Here is a 15,884-nt window from a genome sequence, read left to right as displayed (position 1 = left end):
AGGACAATTTATTTTCATAAACATGGACTTATTTCTACTGCAGCATATTGGATGACTGTCATTCATATTCCATTCACCCAGCTCAATGTAACATGGATAGGTTTAGGATACTACTTGATACTCAACTTTTCCCTATACACATCATGAGGTTGCAACAACCTAGCCTACGAATGAAAGTGTTCAATGTAGGTACACAGGTCAAAAGACATTTTTAAGTTATCAAGGTGACAGACAGTGACACATTCAATCCCACCTTGCACACTTGCCTGCATCTAGCTGTTCTAAGGTGTAGTCATTAGACCAACAGTTACAAACGAGAGATTATTGGACAAATTCAGGTATGTTTATCCCCGTTTCGTTCCGTTTGTTTCCGTTTGAGAATGAATACACCCCTGATCACACGCAAACACAGTTCACTTTCATAGCAACCACATACAAACAGCATGATCACTTTGCTCATTGTATAATTCCTTCTGGCATCTATGCGCTCTCCTCCTCTCCTCCTTTTACCTTCGCTTTCATCCATGTCAATGTGCCAACTTTAGTTTGTTATTCACTGTGTCTCATAGCATCATTGCCATGGGCTTTGTCAGTTATTGTCAACACTGGCTACATGTCCCCAATGATTGAGTGAGTCTATTGGCAATTTCCCGTCTGACTAAAAACTCTGCTCTCTATGCAAAGTGATAGTACACTTCCAACTGCAAATTGACAACGTATCACATCAATTCCCTCAGCTTGTGTTGTTGTGTCCCCGTGTGAGGGAATATCCTTCCTACAGTATGAGGGTTGATTCTCTTCTTGTTCATGGGTGGGCTAAATCCAAGAGGCAGAGTTGTTCTGGTTATTAGTAATACAAAATAATTGTTTGCTTCAGGGCTGTAACTATCACTTATACAAATCACACACATATATATATATATATGTTTTATTTGTCTGCGTTTATAATGGAATTCACCTACTCAAGGTAAGGAGGACACTTTCCATGATCAAATAGTCTACAAAATGAAGCCCAGGAAAGGTACTCCCTCTACTGGACATATATTGCTATGAGATCTTGTGGGTGATTGAAGTTGAAGATGACAATGTTCAGTTTTTTCCAACAAACTAAATACAAAATATAGACTACATGTAATCTATTTGCTTATTCACCACAAGTAACAAATAGTAATACATCCTCACATTAAGACTGTCTGTCTGTCTGACATATTTCATCTTATCATAAATGTGACATAGCCTTCTCAATCTTGTCATAAATGTGACATAGCTAGCTTATTGTATCCATCTCCATCATTCACCTTTGTTTTATTATTTATATTTGACCATGGCTTTTCTCCAGTCCCCTTTGCAAATCCTCTGAATGTATTTTCATTTAACAAATTAGTTAGTCATGACTCATCTAGAACAGGTGTACAGGCGTGATCTCCGTGTGTTAAATTGGTGGGCCAAATATTTTCATCCCGTCTTTCACAGGCACAATACACCCTCCCTCTGTTGACCTTGCCTAAAGCTACAATTGCAGGGAACGCGTATGGAACCGGTGACTGTGACGCAGTGCAGGGCCTGTCAAATGCCCGTAGGACTGTATGGCACAATAGCAAAGCTTGCGTTTCATTAATCAACGTCAAAAATAACTGAATGGCATCAGATTATGATGATCTGTCACCAGGGTGGCCCCGGTTACCACCCAGTTTTAATAATAACACCATAGAAAGTACAACGCACAGGCCGATCCCAAATTGAACACATTGCTGTATCCTACCATTACACATGTCACAGGTATGTTGTGGTGGATAGACGAACAGTCATTGGAATAAAACTTTATGAACCTCTGGTTTGCAAGCGTATAGCTTTAATGTAGTGGTTATTTATTACAATTTGTTCTCCCATTATGATAAAATAAGTTTTTATTGAGGTAAAAAAAAAACATACTGTAAATAATAAACGCAAAAAACTAGACTCCTTCATACTGTAAATAATAAACGCAAAAACCTAGACTACTTCATATTGTAAATAATAAACGCAAAAACCTAGACTCCTTCATACTGTAAATAATAAACGCACGTGTTGACTCCATACATAGGTAGTTACCTCCATCATGTAGCCTTTTCTTAGCCTATTTGAAGAAGTGGCTCGTTGGCGCGGCCTACTGTACTGATGTGACAGTGCGACAGTTGAATGGAGCATATTATGCAAAATAAACAACATTGGCAAGAAAACAACTATTGTTAAATTCGTGGCAATAATTTCCATTAGCAATAGGCCTACACACAAAATAAATCACACGAATTTATTTTTTTTGGTGAATTTGTCTTCTTTATTTGCAAGATGAACAAACCATTTGGGCATGCAACTCCAATCTACTAAATTGCTCTCGTAGTCCCCCATCACCGCGCCAGTCATCCAAAGGATTGTAGTTGAAGGTTTCTCTCGCATTTTCTATCACAGCATCGGTGTTTGTTTTTGGTCTTTCTTCCAGCGGCATTCAAATGTATCTCTGTGCGTCATGCGTAACAGCTGTGTGTAAAATAGAATCCGGAAGTACAAGCATCCAAAGATGGCGTTCCTCTCGTAGAAGGGACTTACTGGAAAATTAACTATTGCTATTGTTTATTGATTGAAGTTGCATTTTGACAGATACATGATGTCTCTGGAAATGTTTGCCTGCTGTTGATGAATAGATATTTTCCTCAACCAGAATGGCGGGAGTAGAATATACTGCAGTCGGCGGCGATTCCTATACGGTGAGAATATGATGCGTCGTGGCGAGTGTTACATCCTGTTATGAACCGCAAATAGCAGTTTAAAAAAAGAAATGGTCAAATGTAGCCAAAGAGCGATGCATTAAGATACATTTTGTCAAATGTTCAGTCTGTAACTTGAAACAGCTGGATGAGTATGTCCAACATGTTTATTAGATCCACTGCCTGTTTTATTAGTTACATTAAGGCGTTTAAAGTTTTGTGATTAGTCTTATTCATTCGAAGATATCACATTCCATTAATACACTCTGTATCCATGCAATAACATAATGTGGGTGTGGCCTACATGTCACCTGTGTCACTGCCCACATATTTGAAGTGTCTCTTGAAATATTTATGACCCCTAAGTGAATGGATTTGTTTGTTTGCATTTACAGGAAAACCTAATTGGAACCTTGCTGGCCATTTTTGGTAATTTGCTTGTCAGCATCGCTGTAAGCATTCAGGTAAGCTCAGGCAACTGCCAACCCTCATGTTGTATGTTTTGGATATAACAAGGAGTGGGTGTCCAAAGAGACACAATATTTGTACAACAGTGGTTCTATTTAATAGTCTTTATTTTCCTGAATTCTCCAGAAATACAGCCATGTAACATTAGCAGGGACTAAGGACCCCCGTGCCTTCTACCGAACCAAAACATGGTGGTGTGGCCTGGCACTTACCGTTCTAGGAGAAGCAGCCAACTTTGTCTCCTATGCCTTTGCACCTTTATCTCTAATCGCTCCATTGAATGCAGTGTCTGTCATAGGTAAGCAAATTACACTTCACTCTCACTGCTCGGGAGCTTGGCCTATCATAGCCGGGGGTGTATTCACTAGAAACCAAAGAGAAGCGAACGGAACGGGGAGCGACCTACCTGAATTTGTCCAAAAGAAACTCTTGTTTTCATTGCAAAACGTTTCCCGTTTGGACAAAACGGTTTTCCGTTGCTAATGTTTTTTCTACGGTGCAAAACGTTTTGCAACAGTGTCAACTTATGAATACAACCCTGAATGTGGAATTTAATGTTGACATGAAATAAAAGGAAATGTGTCCCAGATTGAAGTTGTTTATAACTATATTATCGATATTTCGGAAAGCAAACAATGCCTACATGTAATGTGGCATTTATTTTAATCATGTTTAATGAACATTTTGTTTTTTCTTCTTTTCAGCAAGTTCAATCTTAGGTTTCATTTTCCTGAGAGAGAAATGGAAGCCAAAAGAATTTTTAAGTAAGTTCAATGGGTATTTTACATTTTATGATTCGGTGTTGGAACTGACATTCTGCTTTTGGCAAATTGTATGAAAATTATGCTGAGACAATGCAAATACTGGTCCCACTACACATGCTGCTATTTGCTATGGATTTTCGCCCATTCCCCCCATTTTGGGGAAATAGGCGAAAAGTCTCTGAATATTTGTTTGGATGGTTATTCAAAAACAATAAAAAAAAATGTACTGTATATGCAGCCATTTACCTAGCATTTTAGAAATACAAAACCCATATTTGGAAAGTTTGTGTCCCAAAAGCATTTCTATACAATGCATGTTAATGCTAACATGAATGCTTGTCTTTGACTAGAGCGATACGTTTTGTCTTTCCTTGGATGTATCTTGACGGTAGCCGGGACCTACCTCTTTGCCACGTTCGGACCCAACTATCACCAGAAGCTTACTGCGGAGAACATAGTGAAACAGGTCGTAGGATGGCCCTTCCTCTTGTATGTGGTAAGACATTTGATTCTGTATAGGAGAATGGATTGAGGGATTTCATAAATACTCTTAAGTCTACATACATTCTAATTATGCACAGAAAGGTGAAGTATCCGATTTTACGCCGCTCTGGACAAGAGCCTAACTTTTTTTCACCAGGTTGTTTTCTTTGGCAACCCGATTTCCCCCGCCTCTATGTTAGTTATGATAAATGGGCTATTTATAAGAGCCAATGTCCTGCTGTAATATCTCCTGTTGTTGTTTGGGTTTTCTACGGACAGTTACTGGAGATTATTACCTTCTGTCTTCTGCTGTACTTCTACAAGCAGCGCAACGCTAATTACCTTGTTGTCATTCTCCTGCTGGTGGCGCTGCTCGGTAAGTTGGACGACGGCAAAATATTAATGTTCAATATTTAGCAACAAAATACTATCAGCAACAGAGAACAGCAAAGGTGTGTGTGTGTGTGTGAAGACCTCAACCCACTGATAGGTAGAGCTGTGAAAAACAGTCCAATATTTGCTTGATAGGAATTGAACTCGGGTCTAAACAACGGAATTCAAAAAAAATGTTACGTTTTTCATGAAAGTTGCTCTTTACTGAAAGTTGCTCTTTTCACTAACGTTTCTCTTTTTAAAGGGCTTGTTAACCACCCTACTGCATGGTGCTTCTTCCCCAGGTTCTGTGACGGTCATCACAGTGAAAGCGGTGGCAGGCATGCTGGTTCTCAGCGTCCAGGGCACCATGCAGCTCAACTACCCCATCTTCTACGTCATGTTTGTCTGCATGGTTGCCACCGTGGTCTTCCAGGCTACGTGAGTGCACAGGCAGTTACCATTAGCTAACCCTTCATTCCATTTTCCAAGAAAATACAAATATTTGAGCATATACAGTCCCAGTGAAATGAATGCGTCCAAACTTTTGACTGGTACTGTATGTGGTAAGTACTGTATGTGGTAAGTATTCCATGAGTAGCCTACAGGGTAACTACATGTATTGTTTATATTATATATAAGGTCTTATGCTTTGTAAGACACTTGTATTGTGTTTGACTGCCACCTCATTGTGAATCCTCTCAGGTTTCTCTCCCAGGCTACTCACCTGTACAACTCCTCCATGATAGCCTGTGTAAACTACATCTTATCCACGTCCTTTGCCATTGTCGCAGGTAAGAGAGCTGCTGACATTGTCAATTTAACCTCTGTGGAATCACAGCTCAAGAAGATGTGAACATCAGTCTTTTTTTCCCTTCACATTTACAGGAGCCATATTTTACCTGGAGTTTAATCACGAAGACATTCTTCACATATGCATGTTTTTGTTGGGGTGAGTAGGCTGTTCTATAATTGTCCACTATTATATGTTTACATGTGTCAGACTGGACATATGGTGATATGGCCCCAAAACTAGGGCTATCAGACGATTAAACAAATGAGATGGTTGTTTTTTCCTATTAGTTAATGATAGGAAGTGCTATGTGATTGATAGCCATGTAATGTCTTATCTCTGTCCTTCATTAGATGTTTCTCTTGTTTCCTGGGAGTCTTCCTGATCACCAAGAACAGGAAGAGGCTAAAGGCCTTTGAACCTTATGTGACAATGGACATGTCGCAAGGTAATGAAGGTACAGTTCCCTTTGCCGCGACGCATGCCCCCCCCCCCTCCATTGTCCCCAATACGAATTCAATAGCTTGCCGACGTTGTACGGTAAATTCCTTGCATCTTCTGACTTTGATATCAAAACTCGCTTGACTGTCTAGCAACGTTAACAAAAAAAAGCTACCTGTGAATTATGATTGATGCCACCATGGTGTTCTCCACGCGACACAGGCAATCTAACGGGAACATTTTAAAAACAAATCTAGAAACAAAAAGCCAATAGGTCAATTGGTTTCTCTGCACCATTGCCATGAATTCAAAGTCACATTGAGTTAATGACATATGCCTTGTGTTATAGATTCACCTTATGTTATGAATTTACGTCATTCTCACCCCTTTTCCTAAACGCAGGTATTCCCACCATTCACGACAAGGGCTGGCGAGCGGTGCAGCCGGACTATAACGGTTCATTTTCCTATGGTGCCCTGGTTAACAATGACAGCGTGGTGCCCGCCACTCTACCAGAGCCGGATCATGACCAGCTGGCAGTCACACCCAGTCCCACCGCTGCCCCCTATAGTTCGGCTGACCTGAAGAACGACTGAGGCACCCTTCAGACGTGCTTCAAACCAATGCCCCCCCCCCCCCCCCCCCCCGTAGGCTGCGTCTCAATCCTCCACCCTTCTCCTGAAGTGGTGCACACGTCTGGAAAAGGGTTCAGAATAGGGATGTAACCATAGACTCAGTGTAGGATGATGTCATCATTACTATGTTACCCCCATCTGGCCATGTATAACATTAAGGAAGTGTTTTGTGGGTTGTCAGAATCATGCTGTACAGCAGTGGTTCCCAAACTGTGGGGTGCCCCCCCCCCCCCCCCCCCCCCCCCCAGAAAAAATAAACATTTATTATTGTTCTTTTTGGGGGGGGGCTCCCAGAATGCAGAAGGTGCAATTTCTAAATTGGGTAGTGCATCATCAGTTCCTCTTGTCATGTCAGTCATTGCCTTCCTTAGTGAGCTATGTATAACTTGTCAGAAATGTCCAGATCAACTAGCCCATGTCGGCTAACATTTTCTAGATAGTTTTTTTTTAGCCCTTAGATTTTATGTTTGAGTCACTCAAATATCACATTAAACATGACAAAATGTATAGCAATTTGAGAAAATTTGCTTTAAATGGGGGGGGATGTTCCCCAAAACTGGAAGGGGTGTTTGAGTGAAAGTTTGGGGACCCCTGCTCTACAGTAATTGAACTGAGCTGCACACTCCTCTTTTAATGTCTTCCTATCTCCGGACTGCAATGAGGGGCATTTCAACCATGAGACTTTAGCTTTATTCCTGCAATGATACATTAGCTTTACTTCTGCAAATCATTCCAAGAAAGGTACTGAAGTATCCTGAAGTTGTCACTGACCACGGACAAACATCGACCTGGATCCACGCAATCCAGGCCCATAGACATCATGTCATACCTTTGGACATTAATGTGCCTTAGACTAAAGCACCCTGCCTGTTTCTCCCTGCTGTTGTCTGTTCGCCACATAAGATTGAGTGACTTATTCCATGTTAATGCATTTCTGCAGGATTTCTTTCAATAGACTTGCCAATGAATACTGTCTGCAGTTTTCCTTGTATATTTTGCTTGAGCAGTTGAAGTCACCCCACAATTCTGCCTCTGACGAGCAAGACGGTGTACGACTGCTTAATCCGAAAATGACCAAAATGGTTATAAACTGTTATTGTTTGAAGTTATTTTAGTTGCATTTGAATCAGCAAGTTGTAGTTGGGACTATGGTCTTAAATGCACAATGATTGTGTGAATTTCATGTAAAACTGAAAGAAATGGTGGAAGATGTAAAAAAAAAAAACATATTTATTGTGTTTGAAACATATGATAAAGGTTGGAAGGCTTTACTCAAGTGGTCTTCTTGTGTTAGGAATGGATTTGACGCTCGGGCTTCGTATCTACATAGCGTCTGACTGGGAGTGCTGATCTAGGATCAGGTCCACCCTGTCCATGTAATCCTGGATCAGCACTTTAACTCTGAGACGCTTTGTGGCCCTGTTCTGCTCACCACACTGTCCATTTATAACAATGTCAATGAGTGTGACGCCACTTTTCCGCTCTTTTTAAATACATATGTTTTTTAAGTTGGAATCTACCATAGTTTAGCTGCAATTTATTATGTGGACTTATGGGATTCTGAATGTCTTAAGTTATATAGATGTTATGACCATTTCCTTGTATCACTGTGCAAGCTAAACCAATATGAAGAAATGTCCATGAGTGACTGAGCTGATTTACAATAGACTACTAATGTCTCTGGTCAACACTTGTTGTTTGTCATTCTGCCAGTCTTTTCTATGAATAGAAAATCCAGTGGCACTGGCACGACCAATGAGCTCACAGTATACTATTGTTTTCTTCCTGTAATGAATGATTTGTAACCCTTAACCTCATTGCCACCACTGCTGCTGTATTATGAACTAGGTAAGCAAATAAATAATATACTACTGACGTTCATGCAAAAGATTCATGTATAGATATGACCATATGAAACATTAAATTGGGAGGGTAACCAAATATAATTTTGGTGATGACAGAATGTCGTCGTTTTTCCACTAGGATGGATGAGCTGCAACAAGTCAATTTGGAATCTCGCCCTCTGAGGTGAGCTGAAATTGCGGAAATATTAGTTTTCTGACTTGATATTTTCCTAGTCATGCAGTTTTTGTGGTATGTTAACTATCTCAAATATTTACAACCCATTGTCACTGTCGCTATATATCACCGAAGAGCTTCAGTAAAGTACAGTGTGCCGTGTGTTTACTGCGTGCTTGCCACCAATCTTGAACACGAACATCCTCCCCTTGCTCAATTACCATTGGTAGAAAAGCGCATCAGCTGGGTTATCATTGGTCTCACCTGGCAGTGACCGGTGCTGGTGTAGGCTGCCTCAGATATTGTACAATAATCTAATGTAAAGAAACACTGCGTCAGAGAGATACATCAACAACTGTAACCAACTGTTTTTCTTCAGGCGACAGGGACTGTCTTGACCAGAAATCATATTGACATTCTGGAATATTTATTTTTGCTCAATGATAGTGGTAAGTCGTTTCAAGAGGCCACTATTCCGTCTATGTCACTATAAAAAAATATGTAAATATATGCGAGATTTTGATTCGTTGACATGTCGCTGTGTGTCATTTTGACATTGATGGAGTTTCGCCCTTAGTGACAGCTCAGCTCGCGCTAAGCTTTTATCTGGCTGCTCTTATGTAACAAGTTTTGAAACAAATCGGTAGCTTTTAAAGAGAGATAAGTAAATATTCCGTTAGGCTACAATGTTACAGCCTTGCGTTGTTGACATGCTGTGCAGTTTTGGTTTACTAATTTGTTGTAGTCTGTAGGCTATTCTGCGGTTTGGAAAGAAAAGTATGGCATGTACAGTTACGTTACCAGTCAGAAGTTTGGACACCTACTCATTCAAGGGTTTTTCTTTATTTGTACGATTTTATACATTATACAATAATAGTGAATACATCAAAACTAGGAAATAACACATATGGAATCATGTTGTAAACAAAAAAAGTATTTTATATTTGAGATTCTTCAAAGTAGCCACCCTTTGCCTTGATGGCAGCTTTGCACACTCTTGGCATTCTCTCAACCAGCACCTGAAATGCTTTTCCAACAGTCTTGAAGGAGTTCCCACATATGCTGAGCACTTGTTGGCTACTTTTCCATCACTCTGCTATCCAACTCATCCCAAACCATCTCAATTGGGTTGAGGTCGGGTGATTGTGGAGGCCAGGTCATCTGATGCAGCACTCCATCACTCTCCTTCTTGGTTAGCCCTTACACATCCTGGAGGATGTCATTGTTCTGTTGAAAAACAAATGATAGTCCCACTAAGCGCAAACCAGATGGGATGGAGTATCGCAACAGAATGCTGTGGTAGCCGTGCTGGTTAAGTATGCCTTACATTTTAAATAAATCACTGACAGTGTCACCAGCAAAGCTGGTACCTCCTCCTCCATGCTTCATGGTGGGAACCACACATGCGGAGATCATCCATTCACCCACTCTGCGTCTCACAAAAACACGGCGGTTTGAACCAAAAATCTCCAATTTGAACAGATTTTCACCGGTCTAATGTCCATTCCTCGTGTTTCTTGGCCCAAACAAGTCTCTTCTTCTTATTGGTGTCCTTTAGTAGTGGTTTCTTAGCAGCAATTTGACCATGAAGGCCTGATTCACGCAGTCTCCTCTGAACAGTTGATATTGAGATGTCTGTTACTTGAACTCTGTGAAGCATTTATTTGGGCTGCAATTTCTGAGGTAACTCTAACGAACTTATCCTCTGCAACAGAGGTAACTCTGGGTCTTCCTTTCCTGTGGCGGTCCTCATGAGAGCCAGTTTCATCATTGCACTTGATGGTTTTTGCGACTGCACTTTAAGAAACTTTCAAAGTTCTTGACATTTTCTGGATTCAAGTCTTAAAGTATTGATGGACTGTCGTTTCTCTTTGCTTATTTGAACTGTTCTTGCCATAATATGGACTTGGTCTTTTACCAAATAGGGCTATCTTCTGTATACCACCCCTACCTTGTCACAACACAACTGATTGTCTCAAACGCATTAATAAAGGAATGAAATCCCACAGATTAACTTAGAACAACAATGTACACCTGATAATTGAAATGCATTCCTGGTGACTACCTCATGAAGCTGGTTGAGAGAATGCCAATGTAACGGATGTGAAATGGCTAGCTAGTTAGCGGGTACGCGCTAATAGCGTTTCAATCAGTTACGTCACTTGCTCTGAAACCTAGAAGTAGTGTTTCCCCTTGCTCTGCAAGGGCCGCGGCTTTTGTGGAGCGATGGGTAACGATGCTTCGTGGATGACTGTTGTTGATGTGTGCAGAGGGTCCCTGGTTCGCGCCCGAGGTCGGGGCGAGGGGACGTACTAAAGTTATACTGTTACACCAAGAGTGTGCAAAGCTGTCATCAAGGCAAAGGGTGGCTACTTTGAAGAATCTCAAATATAAAATATATTTTGTTTTGTTTAACACTTTTTTGGTTACTACATGATTCCATATGTGTTATTTCATAGTGTTGATGTCTTCACTTTTATTCTACAATGTAGAAAATAGTTAAAATAAAGAAAAACCCTTGAATGAGTAGGTGTGTCCAAACTTTTGACTGGTACTCTACATCATTGTATTTCAGCTTGACAGCATACATTAAATTGTACAAATTGTATAAGGACTTCTTCCTCAACTATGATTATGAACGGTATAGTAAATTCTTATTACAATGTATTAATTTATAATCCAGGTTAGGTAGTGCTTCAATTATCCTTCTATTGGCCGCCAGATGTCACCCTATCCCACAACAGCTTTAGAAATGATCCTCAACTGATGTATTTGTTTAGGGCCCCGGTTCACCAATAGGCGCCCCGCGTGTCAAATTCGGCCAGCAGTTGATTTTATTTGCCCCCCATTCATGTTTTCTGAACACTTTTATTTATGTTGGACATAAAATACTGTGAAATCACCAGGAAATCAGTACAAAGGGATTTTAATTTAGGAAATCTGTTCCCAAGTATTCCCACGCATAAATAGAGAGACACGTGATCGTATCCCAATGTGATCAAGGTTTGAAATGATTCTGTTTTTGTCAAGTATTATATCTGGTTGGGATTCTTGCAGTCAATTTGCAGTGTACAAATTATTTATAACTATGTTCCCCCCCCCCTCCCTACCATCTGCTCAAGGAAAAATCTGCCCACTGCTGAATGTAATTGGGGATCCCTGGTGAAGGGAATACATGCTTGTGTTGAGGTCTTATAATGGGAAACACCCATAGACCTATAAGGACAAATAGGAATATCTGCAGTGTTCTGGTTTGATCAATATTCTCATCACTTGTTGACTAGAACTGTCTGTCTGACATAAGATTGTGAGACCATGCAAGGAGCAGGGAAATTGCACCATCAATGTATACAATAGATAGATTAGTTGATTACTTGAGACAAGTAAAAACAAAATACTTTATTTTTGTATCTTTCTCTCTCTCTCCAGTCTTGTCCCTGCTAGAAGTCCCAGAAAAGTTCAACCCCCCCAGCAGCTCACCTCTCCGCCTCTGTTTCCTGCCTCTGTGTCTTTGGACCTGGGTGGCCATGCTGCGGGAGGGGGCCAAGGCCTGGAGCAATGTCTCGGAGGCCTATAGCAGCGACCCTGAAGAGGAGGAGGAGGAGGACATGGTATGTGAGGAAAATGAGGACGGAGAGGAAGAGATGATGGACCTGAGTGAGCTGCCCACTGCCCTGTTCGCCTGCAGCGTCCACGAGGCCGTGTTCGAGGAGGACCGCCACAGGGTGAGACACTAGTGATGATGTCACTTCCTGGTTTGGTTTCACCACACCCCCTGGTTGGGAGCAATTCACTTTTTTTATCTGACTATCCATCAGAGGAGGCTGGTGGGAGGAGCTATAGGAGGACAGGTTCAATGTAATGTCTGGAATGGAATAAATGGAACAGTATCAAACACATCAAATATATGGAAACAACATGTTTGACTCCGTTCCATGAATTCCATTCCAGCCATTACAATGAGCCCGTCCTCCTATAGCTCCTCCCACCAGCCTCCACCGCTATCCATGCATGTGTGTGTTACCTTACATTAGTTCTGGATTAAGTTCCAAAAATAGCATGATGTCATTATTAGCTAGAATTTGCACCTCACACAGCCTCAGCCTGGCCAAATTCAGTCATCTCTCCCACAGTGGCTGCCAATGGCCCAGGAAGCACACCTGCTGCCACAGGGTTCATTGGTGACAATCGATGCCTGAAAACATCCCATGCTGGGGTCTGATATGATAACTCACACATCACACACTGTCCCTAGCTGAGCCACTTGCCATATTCAGTCACCTCTGTCAGAGTTATGTGTGCTCATGTAAGAATGGTATCATTGTATGAATGCACATGGGGTTAACTTGGCCTGTGCCTGAATACAGTACAATGATATAGTTATTGCAAGATCGTACACACACACACACACACACACACACACACACACACACACACACACACACACACACACACACACACACACACACAGACGCACACACACACACACACACACACACACACACACACACACACACACACACACACACACACACACACACACACACACACACACACACACACCGACACACACACCTAAACTGAACCTACGGGCCCTGTCCACCTCTGTGACACAGATCAAGGCCTGTCACATCTTTATCTACCAGGGATGACACACTTGGCCCAGGCTGTCTAGTGAAGGAGGGAACAAAACAAAACAAACAATACTTTTAAAATGTTCTGCCACTCTATTCCAATTAGGCCGTCACAGCATCCATCCCTCCAGCTGGCATGTTTCACATCCCACTCTCTTTCTATTCCCTTCTCTTTCACTCTCTGTTCCTTCACTAGTTCCCTCACTAGTTCCCTCACTATATCTGTTCCCTCACTAGTTACCTCACTCTCTCTGTTCCCGCACTAGATCCCTCACTCTCTCTGTTCCCTCACTAGTTCCCTCACTCTCTCTGTTCCCTCACTAGTTACCTCACTCTCTCTGTTCCCTCACTAGTTCCCTCACTCCCCCTGTTCCCTCACTAGTTACCCCACTCTCTCTGTTCCCTCACTCGTTACCTCACTCTCTCTGTTCCCTCACTAGGTACCTCACTCTCTCTGTTCCCTCACTAGTTACCTCACTCCCTTTGTTCCCTCACTAGTTACCTCATTCTCTCTGTTCCCTCACTAGTTACCTCACTCTCTCTGTTCCCTCACTAGTTCCCTCACTCTCTCTGTTCCCTCACTAGTTACCTCACTCCCCCTGTTCCCTCACTAGTTACCCCACTCTCTCTGTTCCCTCACTCGTTACCTCACTCCCCCTGTTCCCTCACTAGTTACCTCATTCTCTCTGTTCCCTCACTAGTTACCTCACTCCCCCTGTTCCCTCACTAGTTCCCTCATTCTCTCTGTTCCCTCACTAGTTACCTCACTTTCTCTGTTCCCTCTCTTGTTACCTCACTCTCTCTGTTCCCTCACTAGTTACCTCATTCTCTCTGTTCCCTCACTAGTTCCCTCACTCTCGCTGTTCCCTCACTCCCTCTGTTCCCTCACTAGTTACCTCACTCTCTCTGTTCCCTCACTAGTTCCCTCACTCTCTCTGTTCCCTCACTAGTTACCTCATTCTCTCTGTTCCCTCACTAGTTACCTCATTCTCTCTGTTCCCTCACTAGTTCCCTCACTCTCTCAGTACAAAAAAAAAAAGTATGAATGTATGTACTTGTAAGTCGCTCTGGATAAGAGCGTCTGCTAAATGACTTAAATGTAAATGTTAAATGTAAATGTTCCCTCACTAGTTCCCTCACTCCCTTTGTTCCCTCACTAGTTACCTCACTCTCTCTGTTCCCTCACTAGTTACCTCATTCTCTCTGTTCCATCACTAGTTACCTCACTCCCTCTTTTTTCTCTCCTTTTCTCTCTCTGTTCCCTCCCTCTGTCTCTTCATGCAAGTGTTAAACAACACACAATCATGCAACTAAAATTGGCACCGAATGCCCCTTTAAATGAATCACTCTCCCGTTTAATCCCCCTTTAAATCAATCACTCTCACCTTGAATGCCCCTTTAAACGAATCACTCTCACTTTGAATACCCCTTTAAATGAATCACTCTCACTTTGAATACCCCTTTAAATGAATCACTCTCACTTTGAATACCCCTTTAAATGAATCACTCTCACTTTGAATACCCCTTTAAATGAATCACTCTCACTTTGAATACCCCTTTAAATGAATCACTCTCACTTTGTGAACTTGGTTGTTTGTACATCCTTCCCTCCCCATCATTTTATTCCTGGCGTTATATAGATTCACAATTGCTTTTTTCCAGCTTTAATATTGCAGATTAAAGGCACAATCTATCAATGTAATTTTCTGCATCAAAGTTATTGCCATTTTCCGGATTGACTGACCTTCATGTCTTAAAGTAATGATGGACTGTCGTTTCTCTTTGCTTATTTGAGCTGTTCTTGCGATAATATGGACTTGGTATTTTACCAGATAGGGCTATCTTCTGTATACAACCCCTACCTTGTCACAACTGATTGGCTCAAATGCATTAAGAAGGAAAGAAATTCCACAAATTAACTTTTAACAAGGCACACCTGTTAATGGAAATACATTCCTGGTGACTACCTCATGAAGCTGGTTGAGAGAATGCCAAGAGTGTGCAAAGCTGTCATCAAGGCAAAGAGTGGCTACTTTGAAGAATCTCAAATATAAAATATATTTTGTTTTGTTTAACACTTTTTTGGTTACTACATGATTCCATATGTGTTATTTCATAGTGTTGATGTCTTCATTATTATTCTACAATGTACAAAATAGTAAAAATAAAGAAAAACCCTTGAATGAGTAGGTGTGTCCAAACTTTTGACTGGTACTGTATATCTTACTAGATCAGGATATTTAAGCTTCTATATTGTCACGTTCTGACCATAGTTCTTTTGTGTTTTCTTTGTTTTAGTGTTGGTCAGGACGTGAGCTGAGTGGGCATTCTATGTTGTGTGTCTAGTTTTTTCAGACGAAGAGGAGGAAATCTACCGTTACATATATATCCACTAGTTTTAATATATCCATAATATTCGTAATTTCCTTAAGTGTTTGAGGGTGATAGGTTGTATTGTGATTTCCTTTACTGTCCATTAAGGTATCGTATTATATTCTCCCACCATAATAATTGAGTCATGTATTAACTGT

The 15,884-nt window shown here is 41.3% G+C and overlaps 2 protein-coding genes across 3 annotated transcripts in view; both read left to right on the top strand.

The window, feature by feature from the left end:
• Positions 1-2,542: 2,542 nt before the first annotated feature.
• On the top strand, positions 2,543-6,943 carry nipal3 (NIPA like domain containing 3). 2 transcript variants are annotated; one of them, XM_039009170.1, is made up of 11 exons: positions 2,543-2,744; positions 3,140-3,208; positions 3,339-3,510; positions 3,917-3,976; positions 4,327-4,472; positions 4,739-4,835; positions 5,137-5,272; positions 5,537-5,625; positions 5,720-5,783; positions 5,978-6,072; positions 6,468-6,943. In XM_039009170.1, the coding sequence occupies exons 1-11, from the start codon at positions 2,700-2,702 to the stop codon at positions 6,659-6,661; spliced, it is 1,167 nt and encodes a 388-aa protein (XP_038865098.1). In that variant the 5' UTR covers positions 2,543-2,699; the 3' UTR covers positions 6,662-6,943. The 2 variants fall into 2 exon arrangements, with proteins under 2 accessions (XP_038865098.1, XP_038865097.1); XM_039009169.1 differs by having other exon boundaries at positions 5,978-6,081.
• Positions 6,944-12,246: 5,303 nt separating this feature from the next.
• The window catches only part of LOC120059799 (calcipressin-3-like), a 67,149-nt gene continuing 63,511 nt past the window's right edge, over positions 12,247-15,884 (top strand). The window contains exon 1 of the mRNA XM_039008847.1: positions 12,247-12,444. Coding sequence (XP_038864775.1) covers positions 12,247-12,444 — 198 coding nt within the window. The remainder of the gene's footprint in view (positions 12,445-15,884) is intronic.

Source organism: Salvelinus namaycush, chromosome 15 (genome assembly GCF_016432855.1).
Source record: "Salvelinus namaycush isolate Seneca chromosome 15, SaNama_1.0, whole genome shotgun sequence".
NCBI classification, from domain to species: Eukaryota; Metazoa; Chordata; class Actinopteri; order Salmoniformes; family Salmonidae; genus Salvelinus; species Salvelinus namaycush.
Note: the sequence above shows the minus strand (reverse complement) of the source record. Positions and strands in the feature narration are given on the sequence as shown.